General features: G+C 38.1%; 1 protein-coding gene across 1 annotated transcript in view; it reads left to right on the top strand.

Moving 5' to 3' along the window:
- The window catches only part of wdr27 (WD repeat domain 27), a 53,247-nt gene that overhangs the window by 14,963 nt on the left and 16,590 nt on the right, over nucleotides 1-21,694 (top strand). Inside the window, exons 20-23 of the mRNA XM_086259794.1 lie at nucleotides 1,093-1,214; nucleotides 5,472-5,569; nucleotides 10,268-10,370; nucleotides 13,535-13,633. Of these exons, the coding sequence (XP_086115920.1) occupies nucleotides 1,093-1,214; nucleotides 5,472-5,569; nucleotides 10,268-10,370; nucleotides 13,535-13,633 (422 nt within the window). The remainder of the gene's footprint in view (nucleotides 1-1,092; nucleotides 1,215-5,471; nucleotides 5,570-10,267; nucleotides 10,371-13,534; nucleotides 13,634-21,694) is intronic.

Here is a 21,694-nt window from a genome sequence, read left to right as displayed (position 1 = left end):
GATGCATAAACGTGCTTTTTTTATTCCCAGTATTTGTGCAATTAGTTATTGTCAGCAGATAAGACATGCGACCTTCCCGTCTCAGCACAGCTGACAAGCCGGCTAAACAACAATAACAGCTGGTTGTTACAGCATTATGCCAGCAAACATTAGACTTGAGTGTCCTAAAAATCACACTTTCCCTCTGAACAGTTTGCTTACATTCGTGTAAGAGTTTATTCACTTAGTGTCTAAAAGTGTTTGATCTATTTTTAAGAAAGTTTCACTAACAGCAGCATTTATTAACAGAAAAGGTCAGGATATCCTCTTATCAGACTCTTTTCACAGAGTTTTACTGCTTCCTCCATAGTAAATAGACATGGACACATATTGACAGCTGAGGTAAACCGTGAACTGACAGCCAACACTCATTGCAGATGAATGGTAGCCACTGCTATTTGTCCCGAAGTGGCCACTTTAGCAAGGATTATGCACTTGAATTGGGAAGGGTAAGAAAACAGAAAACTGAAGTTTCATTTGCTATCTGAGAGCATTTAGACTCATAAGTGAAAATTGTCACGTATAACCAACAGCATTTGTGAGCTCTTTTTCTTAGTGAAATGGATCAGTTGCATAGACAGAGTAATGTTAAGTTCTTGTGGAAACTGACCAGTCTGTCAGAAATAGCGACTTTGTAATGATAGCTGTGGGATGCAACAGGTTTAAATCATAAAATTGATTGGTCATATAAAATAATGGCAGCCTTCTTAGGTCAAAGTGTGTATGAAATATTTTGGATTTTTAAAACTGTTACAATATCTCATGAGATTTTAACACTGTTCTTTAGTAGGAGTGTCCGTGTACACCATAATAAGGCCTACAAGGCCTTCTTTTCATTTCTGTCTACTTACATAAAACAGCATGGAATGAATTAAGGTGTCTACAGGAAGGCAAACCATTGTATTCAGTTTTTGACTGAATACATCACACGGCCCTAAAAAGCTACCAAGGTTGTAAATGATAGAAAATAGTTGATTAAATATATGTTATTTTTGTTTGAGGTGCTGGTCCTCTGAGAAAAATGTTAAAACATTACTTAACAAGCTGTTTCAGACATTGTTTTGGTGTGTGGGTCAGATCGATCTATTCAAGTATTTGACATGAACAAAGGCACAGTTGCCTCAGAGGTGCCTGATGCCCACAGCAGAGCCATCCATTGCATCACACAGAACAAGGTGAGGCGATTCGACTGTTCATGTGAAAAAAAAAACTACCCTTGATGTATATGCATGTATTTGTCTTGTGTAATAGTAATTCCCTTCGATTGTATCTTTGTCTAATACTATTATATATCATCTTGTTAATAGAATAGAATAGAATAGAATAGAATTCAACTTTATTGTCATTGCACATGCACAGGTACAGGGCAACGAAATGCAGTTAATCACTTAATACCCACCAGCTCACCAGTGAACCACTTAGCGGTAAAGTAATATTTTGTCCACATGCTAAACCAGAATTGTTTCAAAAACTGGAAGATGTTGCTTTTTAAATCAAATCTCTTATATGTATTTGGAATTCTGTTAAAATATTTCCATTTGGGTATGCGGTATATTTGAAAATTCAATTTAAAGAAGTAGATGTGAACCCAGCTTTATAACTTCCTGTATGATTATTTCAGCCTTTATGCATGATCGTTTGTAATTGGTTACGTTGTAATGTCAGTCATCACAGTATATATAAGCGACTTACAGTATGAAAGTGTGGAGTTTGTATGTTGTCCCTGTTAATGCATGGACCCTGTCCAGGAACTCCAGCTTCCTCCAATGTTTGTCTCCTTGTGGTGTACTGGTACGTCGTCAAGGGTGTACCCCAACTCTCGCCCTGTGACACCTGGGAAACGCTCCAGGCTCTAAATCAAGTGCTTGAACAATTTATTTCCAATTGCTTCTCATTTTAGCAGATAATGTAAGATAATTTAAGACAAACAGCTTTAGGTGTAAGTGTTGTGTAAGTTTAAGTGTTTAAAAATGTCTAACCAGACAACCCAATCCAAAAAAAGGTTCATTCTGCTCATGTGGACGTAGCTAGCTATTTTGTCACTCATCCAAGTGACTTCCACAGTGTCAGTTGAGGTTTCCCCAACTTTATAAACAGTACATTTGCATAATCATTGACTCTAGCACAACTGACTAATAATGGGCTGACTGCAAATTGTCATGACCATTGGTCACATAAATGGCCTCCTTGACTCCCCGCTCAAACCAGCGTTCTTTTTGGGATGTCCTCACCTTAGATAATTGAGCATGATATCACGGATAGTAACAGATAGTCCACCATCTCCATTTCACACATGAACGCATGCCGACGTTGCAGTAAGTTGCCGTCACGTGCAGTGACAGCCGAGGGAGATATTTTATTCCAAGCAAACATGAAAATATTCACGGGGGAGCGTCTCCCCCTGCTGGTAATGCAACTTCTGCATGTGTGTCCATTTCACGCTTTGCCTAGCCAAAGCGTGAAATGGACACGGTGGACTGGCGTGTTAATTACACGTTTTGTCATGTTACTGGGTTGAACCAGATACTTATTCTTGATGGCATTACCTTGGCCCCCAGTAACGCTGTGAGGAATTCTGGAGTCATTTTTGACCATTTTTGTCCTTCAGTGTGTATGTTAAATAAATATGTACGACTACATTCACACAATATTATCTAAAATTAGAAACATCCTGTCTTAGAGTGATGCTGAAAAATAGTCGATGCATTTATTACTTCATTGTTATCAGGGTGTCCTTAAAACCCCCTGAGAAAAGCCTTCAGTTGATCCAAAATTCTGCAGCAAGGGTACTGACAGAGATTAGAAAGAGACAGCATTTTTCTTCCACCCTGGCTTTTCTTAGAATCAAATTTCAGTTCCTTCTCCTCACATACGGGATGTTGAATAATCAGTCCCCAGCTTATCTTAAAGACCTCATAGTACTGTATCACCCCAATAGAGCAGGCTTACTTTCAGGCTCCTTTTCTGTGGAAACAGCTCCTAATTTGGATTTGCAAAACAGACACCATCTCTACTTTTAAGATTAGACTTAAAACTTTCTTTTTTGATAAAGCATATAGTTAGGGCTGGATCAGGTGACCCTAAATTCTCCCTTAGTGCAATAGGCCTAGGCTGCTCTCTGTGTGCTTACACACCTCTCTGCATTTAATCTTTAGTTATTCATTTCTGGCTCTCTTCCACACTATGTCTTTTATCCCGTCTTCCTCCCATCACCCCCAACCTGTCGCAGCATATGGCTCCCCCTGCTTGAACTTGGTTCTGACGGAGTTTTCTTCTTTCCACAGTCGCAAACTTTTTGCTCACAGGTGGTTGTTTGATGTTGAGGGTTTTCTCTCTTGCATTGCAGGGTCTTTAGCTTACAATATAAAGCACCTTGAGATGACTGTTGTGGTGATTTGGCACTATATAATTGAATTCAATCATTGCTTGGCATAAAGGGACAGAACGCTTTACTAAAAAAGATTTTTCACCCTAAACCATAAACATTGCACTTATCCTGATAATGATAGTGTTCTTTAATACAAATGCAATTTTTTTTTGAAGGCACATATTTAAGTTTTGATGTTGCTGAGCGTTGTCAAATCTTTTTCACGTCTTTTCTCATTCATAGTCTGACTAAACCTAGCCTTAACCTCCAATCTTTGATAGAGGCAGAGACATCTCCTCAGTCCATACGCAGATTGGATGACGTTGAGATCTAACCCACAAAGCGAAGAATTTGCTTGACTTGGAACCGATTACTGGTGTGAGCCTCATCTTCCATTTTACCCTTGAAGGGGCTACTATTTGGCAGATGTAATAGTCTTACATAAGGCATCTATGAGTGTTTTGCAAGTTACGTAAGGCACAAGACACGGATCGTTTTTGAGGCAATAAAAGTGTTACGTTTGTGGTGTGAATGAAAAAGGTCATGGTTAAAAACAAAAATCATGGTTATACAAACATTTCCGTGACAGACAGACAGGACATGCCATCATCAGTATCATTCATCTTGAATGTTACTCCGTAGCGCAGGAGGATTAAGACTGCCATAGGGGATGGCAGGAGGATGATGCTGGATGATGGCCTTGGAGTAAAGCTGTTCCATGATGCAGTCTGGGTTTATGTGGCCTTACTTCCACATCAGTGTCTTGAACCAATCTGGACTCAATTTGTTGGTGTCTAATAAGTAGACAGCTTGGGCTGGCGTCCACATCTATTATAGTGCTATGAAGAATATTGCTCACAGTGAAACTATAAAATTCATTTATTCAAGTCTCATTTATTTATTCAGCTTATAGTTAGCATTTTTATTGCCTCACATGTTACAGTGACATGGAGGGACTGGTATCTCTACATACAAGAGTCATAAGAATGCTTGCCAGCTTTGTAACAGCAACAAACCCATTAACTTTTATTATAAAACATATATAAAAATAATTACCTATTGTACAGATGCTCATGTAACTTAGTAGATGCAGAAAAGTATATGTTTTGGTGTGAAGGAGGCTTGTACCCACTGACCCTTAGATACTGACTTTGGTCAGTATCTAACTTGCTTTAGACTCGGGCCAGCCTGGATTAGCTGGATACACTGCACCTTGTGGTATGGATGAAGTGCATTAAAGCATTCAACTGCAATTCACTCTTGCTCACAGCTGACTTTATTCCTTCAGCCCAGAGGTGCTTGTTCTTTGTCACGCTAGCTATTGTGTGCATTACATTGCGGAAAGCCTGTGGTGTGTTGTTTTTAGCTTGGCTATTGATGTCACTGTGGGATTCTCCGCCTGGGGGCCTGAGGGGCCTTTGGGTGCCGTAGGATTAGTAGCATTGCTCCTGCTTGGAGTCTACGCACATTTTTTCCCTTCACTATTGGTTTTCCTCCTGAGGCTCACCAAACATCAGGAACTGCATTTTGAGAAGCAGCTTTTCTTACTTGAAATTTCCATCGCCTTTTTGACAAAATTCACCTGGAACTCATCACAGCGCAGGACTTCTCGGAAAAAAAGAACTGGAAATGCCCTCTCAGGCTGCCGTTCTCACACTTTCAGTGGAAATCTAAACAATCCCCCCCACCGCTTCTTTCTCTCTCTAACTCTTTTTCTCTCCGGCTCTCCCTAAGCTTTTCTCTCTTACACATTTACCTATAGCATTCAATAAGTGGGTCTGAAAGAGCTGTGTGGAATAGATGGATAGATTTGTAGTGGAAGTTCTTTGCTTTTCTATTTAACTAAAAAACAGTGATGACGCTAAGACACTCCCACCTAACCTCACTTTTGCTTCCGTTTTTGTTTTTACAGCCCAGCGTGATTTTTTTTTTTTAAATATCACCTTCTGTTTTGAAGTAGTATACATTATACTAATAGTATAATAATAAAAAAAGAAGATTTATATCCATTTTCAGGTAAAGCTTGTGCTGACTAAGCTGTTTTGTTCATTGTGTATCATTAAAGGGATCAGCGTTTAGCTCACAGGCTCCAGATTCATACAACCTCTTCCTGACCAGTGCTGTCACTGATGGTATGAAGATTTGGGACCTTCGAACACTTAGGTCTGTATTATTGTAACATATTCTGTGCAATTTGTATTGAATGTACTTGTAATATGATCATAAGACAAGGAAAATGGTGCTTTATAATCTACTGTAGTCTACTGTAGTCTCTTGCTTCTTAAAGGGAAATCATGTTCAAAACCTATTGTATCAGTAGCTAATGCATTTGCAGTAAATGCATTAGCAATTACTGCAAATGCTGTAAATGCTACTACAACAATCTTATGTAGTAAATGATTTACTACATAAGATTTCTTTTTGCAAAAGTTTTGAGCAAAGTATATAAAAGATCAAGTAACCCTGATGTCACAGATCAGTTTGTCAACTGTTGTTTTGTTTTTTTTTTGTTTTTTTTTTAACATTTTAGTTTTTTAAATAGGTAAGCATAGCCGACTTTCTAGATGGTATTTCACGGGTGGATCACAATCTGATTGTACTTTTCGGCGTTCATATTTTCAACACCATGAGCACTGTTGTATCAGTAGCTAATGTTCTCATTGTTGTACCTCCTCTGTACACATTGACAACAATTTAAACTAAAAATGTCAAATTTGGAGTCATCAGTATGAAAGAATTCTTTTCAGATGCCTCTTCATCTTTTGTGCTGCACTTGTCTAGTTTCCACTGATGTTTTTTAAGGGCATACTGCACAACATGTACAGACATGCCAAGTTTTCAGCTAATAGCTTTGTTGGAATTACATTGTTAGTACAAAAATACTATTTTAGATCTGCAAAATTCTTTTATCTTTAGCATTTTGATAAAGCCAGATAAAGAAATGGGAAGAAAATGTGTGTCTTTGCAACTGGCTGCTAGTAACAAAGTGCCAAAAGATAAAGATGAAGACACTCCTGGTCATCCCTTGATTTAGTGGCTTTTTTATGCTTAAATGATTCATAGGTAAAAGTTAAGTGGTTTAACAAACAAACAAAAACAAAAACATTCCTCTGAAGACAGTCAGGTACAAGCATTGGCCTGAAGCCTGGATAACTCTTGCACAAGACTACTTTAAGAAAGGATTAGAATGTCTCCTTGTTAGCAAAATATAAGGAATTGAGGGCTAGCTCAAGATGTTCTCCTAATACTATACATTGAAGGAAGTGATAGTGATCAATATGCTTGGAAATTCTGAAAATGTCTTTTTCATTATGAAATTATTTTGCCAAAATTTGTAACATTCCTATTCAACCTTTATCACCTGTTGACAAACCTGGATGAAGGTTGGCTTCTGAGTCTAGTGTTATTTCACCAAATCCTCCAGATTCTCATAAGTCCAAGAACGTTAGGGAAGAAATCATTTTTATTACACTTCTTTTGTTGAGACTTTAAAGATGACCTTACATTCGACTAACTTCAACATTTTCTTACACAAACATTCCTCAGTGATTTGGATTTTTTTTTTCCTTTCTTCTTTTTTTTTTGGGCCGAGTTGAACGGCATTATTAATTATTTCATTCTTTCATGTCTGAAGCTGCTTCCATGTGTAACTCCTCTTCCGTCCCTCCATCAAATCTTAATGCTATCTGATAAATATTTGTGGCTCGTTTCTAGGTCAACCCCTCATTTTAAGAGGTTTTATCAAACATCCCTCAGTACGCAGAGTTCTTTGGAGGTGAAACATACGCATGGATGAAAACAATTAACGACTATTAACCACAAAACATGGCACCAGGCCACTAAATAAATATTTCAGTCTTGTTTACTGCTAATCAAAGTAATCAAATCAGTGTTAAAAATTGTTTATCAAATATCTTTGCAGGGACCCAAAATTCGAAGTTTACTAAACTTGCGGGGACCAACAAGTCCCTTATGGGGACAAAATCTATCGCCCCATAAGTTTAAAGGCATTTTTGAGACTCAAAATGTGGTTTTAGTGTCAGGGATACAATTAGGTTATGCGTTCGGAATAGGGTAAGGGTTAGGGCTTTGCATTCACTTTTAAAGGTTAGGTTTAATGCAAGTGGCTAGGGAAAGCATTTTGTCACTTAGATGTCCGCACAAGGATATGAAAACACGACTGTGTGCGTGTTTGTGTAAGTTTGATGAACTGACCCTTATATGTACCGGGACATTTCAGATATGTGACGCAAATGTTGTCTCTATCCCATGATAATTGTAATGGCGTTAAATTATTTCAATAGAAATGCACAATAGTTAAAATGGAAATGTCTTTTCATCGAAAAATTTTATGCGATGATGCACTGAATTTGTGCTGACAAGCAGAGAATAAGATTACTCAGGAACTCAATCAGACCAGGCATTTTCTTAGAAGGTGCTGATTAAATAAGTGGTCATGTTTCGTTTGACAGCTGCAGGATTGCCAGGACAGCTGTTGTCCATCAGCACGTGATGACCATGGCCACTTTGCCAAACAATTAGTTTAGTATACTGTATAGATCCACTATATTGGTTAAAGTACTTTTAAAGCCATAACCTTTCAGTCACCACTTGTATTTTGATATGTATGCAATGTTCCAGTTGAAGGGTGTACACACCAGCATTAAGCATGATTCAAAATCGATGACATGCCAATTCTAAAAATAGAGAACAGATGGTGATCTGCTTCTCTTTCCATAATTTAATCCGTCTGAATATATGTGAAGAAATACATAAACAATGTATTTACATGAAGTAATATTAAGAAAAAGCCAGCTCTTATCTGATATGCTCTGGGGCAGTTAAATATTCTGAAATTCATTGGCAGAATATAATGAGCTAGGATTACCCTGCTGATTACCTTGATGATTACACCGAATACCCAAGTGGATTCAATAACTGTATTGGCTCTCACTCAAGAGGATCATACCCTCTGGTGTAGTGATCTGCAAAATGCCAGATAGTTATCACTTACACAACATAGAGTGTGTATGTGTGTAACTCATCTTCCCTTCTTCAGTCAAAACATTCGCTTTCACGCTCTGGCCTAGAAAACCAGATGAGTGCTTACTGTGAACTGCTAAAGTGTTTTTTAAAGTGCAGTAGTGACAATTTGTGTAAGCACTGTTGCAGCGCAGAAATGTTAAGATGTAGAAATGTTGCCCTAGAAATCAGAACAGGTAATTCCCAGTTATCTCGCTGTTCATCTAAATAACTTGTATGTGCTACAGTATTGTTTGGCTTGTTTGTGCTGTTGAAATTCAAATTATGTTTCTATGAGGTATTTTCTACGAAAGAGGATTAGGGCCACCGAAAAAAAAAGTGGGCAAGTCTTTTTTTTTTCTTCTTTTACAGAATTCTGAGAAAAAAGTCAGAATTAGGAGAAAAAAGTCAGAATTCTGACTTTAATCTCAAAATTCTAGGGAAAAAAGTCAGGATTCTGAGAAAAAAGTCAGAATTCTGAGAAAAAATCATTCAGAGGAAAAAGTCAGAATTCCGAGAAAAAAGTCAGTCTGGAAAAGAAGAAAATAAAAACGTGACCACTTTTTTTTCCCAGTGGCCCTAATCCTCTTTAATAATTTTCAGTGCATAAATACAAAAATTGGTTTTGTTGCTAGGTTGCTGCTATAGGCAACACTATATAGTTTTAGTGTATGATTTTAAAAATAGCTTTTGTGGATATAAATAAGACTTTATTGTCATAAATTTAAATTGATAAAACACTTTTATATGGTGAAGATGCACCTGTAACCATTGCTGATATAGATAAGAACCTTCATGGGCCTAAAATGTACCTGCATGTCAAGTTTGGCTGCTAAACTCCTGATCTTGTAGGAGTTGATGAAAAATGAAGCAAACACAGACAGAAAGTTTGTGTATTATAAAAGAAAAGAAGTTTTTTTGTGACGAAAAAGTTCAATATTTAAGAAATAACTCTTCGAAATCTTTCCAAAATCTGAAGAGCAAAACCTATGGACTGTCCCATCTTGTTGCCTCTGTTCTGTCATATGGCCTTTTTATTGAGGGCTACATGAGCAAATGTCATAGTCAGCTGACAATGTCGTCATCCTGAAAAAAAGAGATAATTAAGTAATCCCATTGAATATGAGAGAAGAGCAATGAAAGTAAGCATGCCATTAAACTGAATCAACAGTTTTCTGGCACAGTCTTAGCACCAACTCAACATTATAAGTTCCATAAAGTTCTGGTACTGGGTATATCAGATTTCTTTATGGTCAGTGAATATGCCCTACTTTTAGCCCAACTTAATGACATTAGCATGTGAATGTCAAAGACATGCTCTCACCAGATGCTGTCAAAGGACTGGCCTGCCAGTATGCCAGCCCATATAGAGGCACTAGCTTAGTTACCTGTTAGTGGCATTGCAAAGACATTACATGCCTTTGCAAACCAAATGAAACAGCACAGAAGTTGCATGAGGGAAACATTTTTCATTAACGAAGTCTCTTTCCTGTGTTTTCCTTGAGTCATGCTCAACTCCCTGTGCTCAGCTGGTTCAGTTGTTTGTAAAGCAGTCCATGGAGTGCCGTTCTCCTTCTGTTCCATATATTTTGCACCTTCAGCTCAACGCTTCAGCATCGTAATGTGTGCACTGTGAAATAGCATGCATAGCAAAGATATCCCAGTTCCCAAACATTTATTTTAAGTTTACTAGACCCAGTAAAACCTTTTAGATAGCCTTATAACATACAAACTAATATAAAGGATCACTGGTCACGCATCAAGTCTGTCCGTCACATAAAGTTGTTTGAATTTATTAACATCAGTGATTTCTTACCACTGTGTGCTTCTTCTCACCAGGTGTGTACGGCGTTATGAGAACCATGTAAATCGCTGCCAGCCCTGCTCTTCAGCCGTTTCGCCATGTGGACGCTTCATTGCCACAGGCTCTGAGGATAACTGTGTAAGCAGTCTCACTGGGTCCATCAAAGCCACCTGTATACATTGCAAACAGATAAAAAAAAATCATCATAGGGATTAAAACATTATAAAGTGAAACAGAAAAGTTTTGACCTTTTGCAATATCTAGGCTGTTCTTCATCTTGTTTTTTCCTATAAAAGTTCAATTCAGGTTTATTTATATTGCACCAACAACAGTTGCCTCAAGGTGCTTTATAATGTAAGGTAAAGATTGTACAATAACTGAAAACCCCACAAGTCAAACAACCCACTACAAGCATCCATTTGGCAACAGTGGGAAGGAAAAGCTCCCTTTTAACAGGAAGAAATGTCTGGCAGAACCAGGCTCAGGGATGGGCAGCCTGGTTGAGAGTGAGGTCAAAGTATCAGACGGTTTGTTTGATTTATTTATTGATTGATAAAGTCTACATAGGTTATGCAGAACTAACGTAAAAAGCACTTAAAAGCAGAGTTGGCTTTCTGATGTCATCGGACACACTGATCAAGTGCATCTCATGTCCTTAAGAAACAGGAATAATCCAGCAAAGACCTGACACAGCACCTGAGAGATGGCCAAGTATTTTAGACATAATATAGACATAAAATAGATATACATGTCCTGGTTGTAAAACATTTATGTTACATGATCCTGCTTGGCGAAATGCCCATGGCACAGGTATTCAGAATGGCTTTTGGAGGAGTTGGTAGAAATGGAAATTTAAATTGTACCATTACAGGACACTACAGGTAAGATCACTCAAACTGGTGTTAAGAAGGAAAGCAAACCAAACACGTGACTTGTGCACTGTAGAACCAAGTGGTTCAGTTCGGGACAAAGAAAAAAAGCTATGGCCTTGGTTTGGCAAAATGTGATGGCTTCAACAAGACTGATTCTAAATCCACTAATTATATAATACCTCTACTCATCGCAAAATCACTGAGACCTACAAGATTAACTTTAAAAATTAATTCCCAAACCCTAACCTTTTCATATCTCCCAAGATGCCGTATCTCCTCACCGCCTGCTCCCCCGATCCTCCTTCCTATAGATTCACTTTCAGTCTCAGACTTGCTCGCATGGATGCCAGAGCTGTCTCACATGTGGCACCCTAGTTTTAGAGTTCTCTACCTGCTAATGTTTGGCTAATAAATGTTGTCACCCAAGTTAAAACTACAACATAACTGACCTTAGGAAGGTAAAAATAGCAGCAAAAATGATTAATATCTTTATCAGTTTTACCTCCATTTAAGGAAAGGACTGTTTGTGCTTGACTCAGAGATTTTTATTTGGATTCAACCCTTTTTCCAAAGAAGTCAACATTCATGTTGAAGCACAACTGTTTAATTGCTTTTCCAGAGCTTGCCTGACTTTCAAGACGTTTCCAGAAGACAGCCTCCCTTTTCCTTATCCATCTCTCTGTTCTTCTCGTATACGTGCTTGTTGAAAGCAGTGGAATAATATATGCATGCTGCTGATTCTTATTAATTATGGGGACTCAGCACAGCACAGACTTTTGCATCTCTGTTGAGATCGGTCATTTCCAGCGTTTCTTGGAAACCGGGAGAGTATACGGTAGTGAGCTACATCGTATTTATTTGTAGCTGCCTTGAGACTTATATGAGCCAGACACATTTGTACTTGTCTTAATATATCAAAAAGCAATCATGGAAAAAAAAAGGAACCTGAATAGTCTAAAAAAGACTCCCTAGATCATATTACACATTTTCCAAAAAACTTAGCCCAAAAGTAACCGAAGTGGAATATCATTTTAGCATGGCTGATATTTAGCTTTTCTATATACAGATGAAATATGTATTATTTCTTATCATGAAACTGTGACTTAATTATCAATTTATTAATCAGAATATATGCTCAGTGATATATTGCAAACCCTCCTGACCCTGGGCTCTGCTCCGTTTCAGTTACTATTGACATAAACTAATACATCATGTGATCCATGTGATATTAAAACATTCCTAAGATAACTTTTTTCTTCCATATACCTAAATCCCTTTCAGGCATCACACACTTCATAAGCCTTAGACAGGAGTCACTCTTTTGACAGGATTCAATTGAAGCAGGGTTTTTTTTTTTCTTTTTTTCGGGGAAACATGATACAAAACAGCTGCAGGAATTTGATGAGTCTTCATCTTGTAGCAGACATCCCCACATCTGTTTTTATCTGTCCTTATGGCACTGAGGTTAATGCATTTTTCTAAAAACTTACTGATTATATTTAGAAAAAGCATACATTAACAAACTTTCTGTTCTAAGGTCTCAAATGAAACAGATGGAGACATTCAGTACGCTAACGATTTTTGGGGTTTTTCTTTTTTAAATCAACGAGAGGAAGTATAAAATCCACAACTCCCACAGGGGTGATTAACAATTCCTAACTACCTCAAAGCAAAATACACTAGTAACACGCAGTATCTGCAAGGCTTTGTTATAACTGGTAATGGCAGCTTGATTTTGAGATGTTCACTATTTTGACATCTGTCTGTGCAACAAACTTCAGTATGAGTATTTATGCTTTAACATTAAAATTTACACTTACACAGTTTTTAAAGCTGAAAATCAGCATCCAACACTCAGGTGTTTAAATTGACCTTCTTCATCACTGTTTACCATTATTTATATCACAGGTTATCCGAGCACTCAGGAATCAGGAAACTACTCAGTAAATATAAGAAGAAGCATAGGACACAAAAAGAATGCAAACCGTGTTTTGATAAATTACAGATTTTGTTAATTACTGAAAAACTGCTAAAATACCCTGTTTATTTACTCTATTGAACTTCAGTTATTTTGAGATTAGTCCAGCACAAAGGATGATTGACTTTGGCGTGACTTTTAGTGTCTGCTACATGTCTGATTTCTGGACAAGCTTTAATCGCTTTAATACTCCTGTTTACAAGAAATTTGGGCTTTGGACATTTACCCCTAGCAATCAATCTTGGCTGGACATTTTACTATATACATGCACTGTATATTAAATGTCATTTGTGTCTGGAAGTACAAAAAAAGATAAACATTTACCCTTGAAGCTGAAATGATACTCAAGTTGATCTGCATTATCATCATGCTCGTCAGAACATAATTGTGTGTTGTAAGTACAATGGTACACACTAAGCTTCTGTATACATTCATTGTGTCCTTAATTGCAGGCCTATGTGTATGACATCCGTAGCAGCAACTATCTCCACAGATTACAAAACCACTCAGACACTGTGCTTAATGTGGCCTTCAACCCTGCTACACCACAGGTAAGACTCTGATTACTGTTTGTTTTTGTGTATAGATAAATATGCAATGATGTGCCTCAAAAAAATATCTTTGCTTCATATTCCAATGAAAACTGAATGATCTCCTCTGGGACGACTTATTAAGGTGTCTTTGTCTGTACTCACTGCGTAGTATAGTCAACACAATACTTTAAATGTGACAAATGATTTACTTGATGCCACCTATCAGTTTGTGGATTGAACTGAGTTTAACATTTTAGCAATATTCACCTTTTTTTTGTAGGGAGCTAACCCTAGCTAGGTTAGTGAGCAAGGTAGCCTATGTAACTATGCAGTCTATAGTGCGATATCTACAATACTATACAAAAATCTTGAGGTACTGTTCATTTCTTTACATTATGCTATGAAAATAAGAACTAGGTGCAGCATTTTCTTTTTTGAAACATGTGAATTCATGCAAGCCAAAAGTACAGATTCTATAATTCCAGTGATGAAAGTCAATTTTTGGTATGACAATCATTATTCTTCAACACATCTTGAACTCCTCTTTATGTAGTCTTCAGGAATAGTTCTCCAGGCTTCTTAAAAACATCCAAAGCTCTTCTTCTTTGGATGTTGGCTTCCTTTGATTCCGTAAAGATGGACGCAAACTGCTTCAATAATGTGGAGGTCCAAGCTCTGGGAAAGCCTATTCATGACTGAAAGTGTTCAATTGATGGTAATTCTCTACATCCATAATTCCATCAGTTTTGACAATATCCCTAATGCTACTGGCTGAAATCCAGCACCGAGCCATGACAGAGCCTTCTGTGTCTTACAGATGGCTGTACCTCTCTCTTTACCTCCTTCATACATAGAACAACAAATCATTGGGGTGCCAGTTTAGCTCAGTAAGTTCAGCAAGCCTCCCATATATTATAAGGCTAATGCAGAGGTCTGGTTTCAAATTTGCCCCAAGGCCATTTTATGCATTCTTCCCCTAGTCTTTCACTCAGCTTTCCTGTCTTTTCTGCACTTTCCTATCACAATAAAGGCTAAAAAGCCCCCATAAAAATATTGGATTTATCATTCCACAAGACCTGTTGGCACTGATTTTTAGTCCAGTTCTTTTGTAAGTTGGCATAACTCATCCTTTTCTCCCTGATTCTCTGTGACTGGTAGCAAAGTTTAAAACTGGTTCCAGTTAAATTGTCTGTGATGCATAGATACAGCACTGGTTCATCCCTTGAGTTTGGTATTTCTTTGCTTAGATGATTCATAGGCCTGTGTTAAGTTGCTTAACAAACAAAGAAAAAACATTCCTCTGGTGGTTAGGTTCAAGGGCTTTCAGGACTGAAGATGAATGAAAATGAGCCAACGAAAGACTACACACAGCAGGGAACCAAAACACTGCAGCCATCAGACCTAAATAAGCAAAAGCAAACAAGCTGGTTTCCGAGCTGGTTGATTGCTGTACACAATGTAACACATCAAGACAGATTGCTACAGGATCTTTTGTCATTCGTTTTTTTTATCTTTGCTTCCGGTAGCCACATTTTCATGTCTGATACATCTAAGTGTTCAGTCTGGATTCTAGTACCACACCGGAGACTGGAATTACTATAATGGCACTTCAGCCAGTTTTATTATTGGGGCTTCTCCCATTGAAGCGATCATAAGTCAGCAAAACTCTGAAACTAGAACTTCCTGATCCTGCACTTGTTTGACTAGGATAAAACCTTACAGAATCCAATCCTTGGAGCCAGGGCATAGGTGCATATGCATGCAGGAATCTTCAGATCATAGACACTGTGAGCTCTGTACTCAATAGCGTGAATCGTTTAATGCTAAGTTACATCACCCACGGTCAAAATGCCTCAGTAATGAAAAATCATGTGACCTGTGATATCTTTACTCACCTGTGACTCAAAGCTGCTTTCAATTAAAGAAAATTATTGAAAGGGTTTAGTTTGTGCTGTCATCCATCCATCTTCTTTTGCTAATGGTTAGGCTGGAGCTTATCAAAGCTATCACGGATCGAGATGCAGAGTACACCCTACCCAGGTTGCCAATCTGTTGCAGGGGTTGTTCTGTGATCTATGAATTATTAAAAGTTATCCACAAGGATTTAAAACTGTTTATCTTTGCCTGGCCTGCCATCAATCTAGAAGAAAACAATTCATGGAATGTGGGGAGTTGCACCAAAGAAAACAGAAAAGATATGTGTTTACTTTGAATTGCCATTACAGTGCTGCTTTATACCAACATGCTTTTAGTGACTAACAACATATATAGTGCCTTTTTAATAAAGCAACGCATTCCTTTGAAAATATCCAATGCAAGAATACTTATAAAAAATAAAATCTAAAATATAGATTCTATGTTATAATATCACAGCCTTTGCTGAACATCTTTTAAGATTTGTTGACTGTGTTGTCAACTCAAGGCACATGTTTTAAATCTGCATGTCCATTTTTGTAACTCAATTCAGCGAAACTTTGGAGCACAATGATACATTCAGATTTCCCAGCTTGAAAGTGGAAAGCTTGGTTCATAGCCATTATCTGGCTGAAGTACAGTGATCTGCAGAGTTTGAAGACACACTTCATCAGTCAGGGCGTGCTTGCTCAACATTAGTACTTCTGTACATTGTGTTTTACTTGATGGGACAAATCAGAAATTCAGAAACAAGACATGTTGAATCAATAGACTTTATCTTACTTTCCACCACACGTGTCGGGTTGTAGATTGAAATAGTGATATATATCTTATCAGAAAGTAAATATATATAATGTAATAATGATGAACATATACTCTAGTAGTATTTACATTCTCACATTCATGTAACAGGCCTTTGCATACAGAATACATTATAAAAAATGAGGGTTTTGCTGTAAAAACCAGTACAGCCTTGCCACAAACTAGGTCAAACTAGGCTGAAAGTTGATATAAGAATTATGTTGATGTTAAGACGTACAGGCATCTAAATGTTTAGTTAGGTAATTTATCTGAGTCTTGTGGATTAGTCAAGTCATTTTTGCCTGTTTTGTTGAATTTTAGTGGACGTCACAAGTTTAGCTTACTGGTAAATTGTCCTCTGCATTTTGTCAACCAATTATCTGATTGCGGTTAGTACACAGCTGGGCACAGTTGCATGCATCCACCACAGATCGCTGTTCCCAAAATGATTTCAGGGTGGTTTGACAAAACCCGTTTAGGGAGGCAGTTTTGCTCAGTTGTCATTGGAGATGGGTCTGATGACATAAAAGCTCAGTAAATGTTATGATTCCATCCATAGCACTGGTATGACTTTATTTACTGGTTCTCTAATTTTTCCTCAGTTTCTCAAAAGTTCAGTAACTCCCTTTGTCCATAATTTTGCCAGATGTGATCATTAGCAAATCTTGTTTGCTTACTTATGAAGCAGATAGTTTCTTTTAACCCTGCAGAAGTGCCTGTTCACCTGGTGCTAACTTATACTTTGCTCAGATTATCTAGGTTTGTTTGCGTGTGTGGAATTGCGTGCTTACCTATCTGTGGTTTAATTTTTGTGAGCCAAAAGCAATAAGTCAAAAGTCATTTTAAGTTCAAGAAGTCCTGAGAAATGGCCGGTTAGTTCTAAAGTTAACCATGTGATTGATATATTGGAAATATGCTATGCTCATGCTTTCTCCTAAGACAAAGTGCTGGCAAAAAATGTCCCTAACCTGTGTTCATCTTGCTGTTGATCTACATTTGAGGGCCAGATGTTCTCCATATTTACAGCTGTGAGAAACCTCTGATGGGAGACACAGACAGATAAGGCAATGCATATTTTCCACTCATTTATCACTCATGTTTTCCACCTGAATACTTAAAAGAGAATCAAGCAGACAGATCCACCTCAGGGTTTATTCCCTTAGGTTTATTCCTGTACTTTAGTCTGTAATTAGGGATTTTAGCTTTTATTGTCACTTCACAATGCTGTCTTATAAAATCGTGTGGGAGTTGCATTGTATGCAGCTGTAAATTTGTTTGCAATTTGTTTGCTTTCTCGTGTTGAACCTTAATGTGCTACTGTGTAAATTAGAGCAGAAGGATTTTCACATGCAACAGGGGTGTTCTTGTCATTCCTTGCATATAATACAAAATAGGATGTTCTTTTTTTCTTTTTTGAGATTACAATTTAGTAGTGCCTTTAAACAAGGCAGTCATGCTACTGTATCCACAGGTACTTTTTCCATTGAATTTGGAATTTTGGATTCATGTGTAAAGAAAAATGTTTTAGCCAGAAGTGAAGAAACGGGTTACTGGGTCAGATGAGGGGCACAGATTTCATGGCGCTGCACACTGTTTGGATTACTCATATTTCTGTTCTGTGTCATCCTGACCTGCTGATAGCTTGACTATCAGCAGGTCAGGACTGCTGATAGCTTGACTATCAGCAGTTCACTTCAAAAGAGGGTTCATTATTGGTGTGGAGCTGTTCTCATCGAGACGACCCCTCCTAACTACAGTGTTATCATTGAGGCCAGGGTGAGCAGGAGAGGAGGAGGGGTTGCTGTCTTATTTAATGAATCATTTCAATGTAAGCAGCTATCTCCTGGAAGTTTTCAGTCTTTTGAATATGTGGCTTTACAGCTGAAGGCCCCATCCAAAGTTGTGTTTCTTAATGTTTACAGGCCTCCCAAATACTGCACAGACTTTTTTAATGACCTCAGTGAACTGCTGTCTGTGATCTGTGTTGATTTCGACTGTGTAATTATTGTTGGGGATTTTAACAACCATGTGGACAACCCTCAGGACAAAGGGACTAAAGACCTGAGTAACACTCTGGGCAACTTTGGGCTGACTCAGCATGTAACAGAGGCCACACATAATAGAGGACACACTCTCGACCTACTGATCTCCAAGAGCCTGAGCATTTCAAACATTACTGTGTCTGATGTGGGCTTATCTGATCTTTACTGTGTTTTCTTTGAAAGTAAAATCTCAGCCCACACAAATATATCAACAGCAGTGATCACAAAACGGTGTATAACTGAAGACAGTAGTGAGATCTTTAACCAGGTCTTCCCATTAACACCTGACCTGTCCAAAGGTTCAGTCAATGAGCTCGTCAATAGCTTTAATGCAAAAATGTTAAATGTAATGGACACTATTGCTCCCATTAAGGTGAAGGTTATCTCTGGAAGGAAAAAGTCTCCATGGAGAAACTCCACACTAGTGAAAAATGAAAAAAGAGAGTGTAGGAAAGCTGAGCGCAGATGGAGAAAAACAAACCTCCAGGTTCATTATGACATCTATAAAGAGAAACTTCACAATTATAATTTACAACTGAGGAGTGCAAGAAGGTCCTACTTCTCTGACATCACTAAAAACAGCCATAATGCTCGGGTCTTATTTTCTACAGTTGACAGGCTAACAAACCCTCCTGTGCCAGCGGCAGCTGAACTTCATTCAACCATGGCCTGCAATGACTTTGCCAAATTCTTCACAGACAAAATCCAAAAGATTAGACAAGCAGTTGGTACATCAACAGCAGATCCAGGATATGTACTGTGTCCACCGAAAAGCTGTTTAAACACCATCAAACAGTTTCACCCTATTAACAGCAAAGACCTGGAGGACATCTTAGGTCAACTGAACTCCTCCTCTTGCTGTTTAGATGTCCTGCCAACAAGTTTTTTCAAAAAGGTCTCAAAGACTTTAGAGTCAGACCTGTTACAGATCGTCAACATTTCCTTAATGTCAGGTGTGTTTCCAGAACCACTAAAAACTGCTGTAATCAAACCTATACTGAAAAAGGACAATCTTGACAAGACACAAATGAACAACTACAGGCCGATCTCAAATCTCCCATTTTTAAGTAAGATCATTGAAAAAGCAGTTTCTCAACAGCTCAATTACTTCTTAACACAGAATAACTGCTACGATGCCTTCCAGTCAGGTTTTAGACAGAACCACAGCACTGAAACTGCTCTGACAAAAGTGTTTAATGACATATGTCTGAATACAGACAGTGGAAAAATGTCAGTCCTAGTTTTACTGGATCTCAGTGCAGCATTTGATACAGTTGACCACAACATATTACTCAAACGACTGGAGAACTGGGCAGGTCTTTCAGGAACTGTACTAAACTGGTTCAAAACATACTTAGAAAACAGGAAATACTTTGTATCAATAGGTAACTTCACATCTGAGCAGACAAGTATCACATGTGGAGTTCCCCAAGGTTCCATCTTGGGACCCCCTCTGTTTAACATTTACATGCTCCCACTGGCACAGATTATAAACAACAACAAAATAAACTACCACAGCTATGCAGATGACACACAAATATATATCACAATGTCACCAGGAGACCGAGGCCCTGTACAGGCTCTTGGTAAATGCATTGAGGAAATCAATGACTGGTTGTGCCACAATTTTCTCCAACTAAACAAAAACAAAACTGAAGTAATAGTCTTTGGCGCCAAAGAAAAACGATTACAGGTCACCAGAGAACTTCAATCTATACATCTAAAAACCACAAACCAGGCGAGAAATTTGGGTGTAGTGATGGATGCAGACCTAAACTTAGAAAAACACATTAAGACAATAACAAAGTCAGCTTACTATCACCTCAAGAATATTTCAAGGATAAAAGATCTGATGTCTCAACAGGACCTGGAAAAACTAGTCCATGCATTCATTTTTAGTAGGCTTGATTACTGTAACAGCATCTTTACAGGTCTACCTAAAAAATCAGTCAGACAACTACAGCTCATTCAGAACTCTGCTGCTCGAGTCCTCACTAAGACCAAAAAAGTGGACCACATCAGTCCAGCTCTGAGGTCTTTACACTGGCTACCTGTCCGTCAGAGGATAGACTTTAAAGTTCTGATGCTGGCCTATAAAGCTCTGAATGGTTTAGGACCAAAATACATCAGTGACCTGCTGACCCAGTATGAACCTTCCAGATCCCTCAGGTCATCTGGATCCGGTCTTTTATCAGTTCCCAGAGTCAGAACCAGACACGGAGAAGCTGCATTCAGCTTTTATGCTCCTTATATCTGGAACAAACTCCCAGAAAGCCTCAGATCAGCTGAAACACTCAGTTTATTTAAATCCAGGTTGAAGACTCACCTATTCTCAGCTGCATTTGAATAAAGCACCAAATCCACACTTTTAAGCTTAAATTTCAAAACTTACACTAACTACTGATCTTATCTATTTCTGATTTTATCTGTTTTGGTTTTATATATTGTTTTGTTTGTTTGTTAAGCTTAAATTTCAAAACTTACATTAACTACTGATTTTATCTACTGTTCTGATTTTATCTGTTTTGATTTTATATACTGTTTTGTTTGTTTGTTTGTTTGTTTGTTTGTTTGTTTGTTTGTTTGTTAAGTGGGTTTAGAGCTCTGGGTAGCTCCCCAGCTGGGTCTAGACTGGGTCTAGAGAGTATTTTAAATTCAGGGAATTTAAAATAGAAAGTAGCTCGTCCACAGAAGGACTGGTAGCTCCCCTTACGATAAGGGTTCAGATCGCGCGAACAGGTGTGGGATTAGAGCTCTGGGTAGCTCCCCAACTGGGTCTAGACTGGGTCTAGAGATTTTAAATTCAGGGAATTTAAAATAGAAAGTAGCTCGTCCACAGAAGGACTGGTAGCTCCCCTTACGATAAGGGTTCAGATCGCGCGAACAGGTGTGAAATGTGTGTGTTTAGTTAGTTTGTTTGTTTGCTTGTTTTAATCTATTTTAAATCATGCTTTTTATTTGTTTTTGTTTCTAATGTCTCTGTAAAGCACTTTGAATCACCTTGTTGTTGAATTGTGCTATACAAATAAATTTGCCTTGCCTTGCCTTGCCTAGATGAGCTCTTCTAAGCATCTGTTGAACCAGTTGTTACTCTCTTTGTGAAAATATCCCTCTTCTTTGTCTAAAGAGCTTGGAAAGAAAATGGTTCATCTTCTTCAGTTTTTAGAACTGAAGAAGCTTCTCGGATGAGAGGTGAAACATCTTCAAGAAACTTAAAGAAGTCCAGACGCTTTTCGTTCCAAGCTCTTTAGACCACGATGACCTGGATGACTGAGAACCTTTACAGACATGTCCCTCTTCTTTCTGACACTTGATCTTTAAG

Source organism: Aulonocara sp. 'chitande type north' Nkhata Bay, linkage group LG13, assembly GCF_057382095.1.
Source record: "Aulonocara sp. 'chitande type north' Nkhata Bay isolate Kocher_YH1m ecotype deep benthic linkage group LG13, A_spYH_male_GT1.1, whole genome shotgun sequence".
NCBI classification, from domain to species: domain Eukaryota; kingdom Metazoa; phylum Chordata; class Actinopteri; order Cichliformes; family Cichlidae; genus Aulonocara; species Aulonocara sp. 'chitande type north' Nkhata Bay.
The sequence above is the reverse complement of the archived record's forward strand: the minus strand, read 5'-3'. Positions and strand labels throughout refer to the sequence as shown.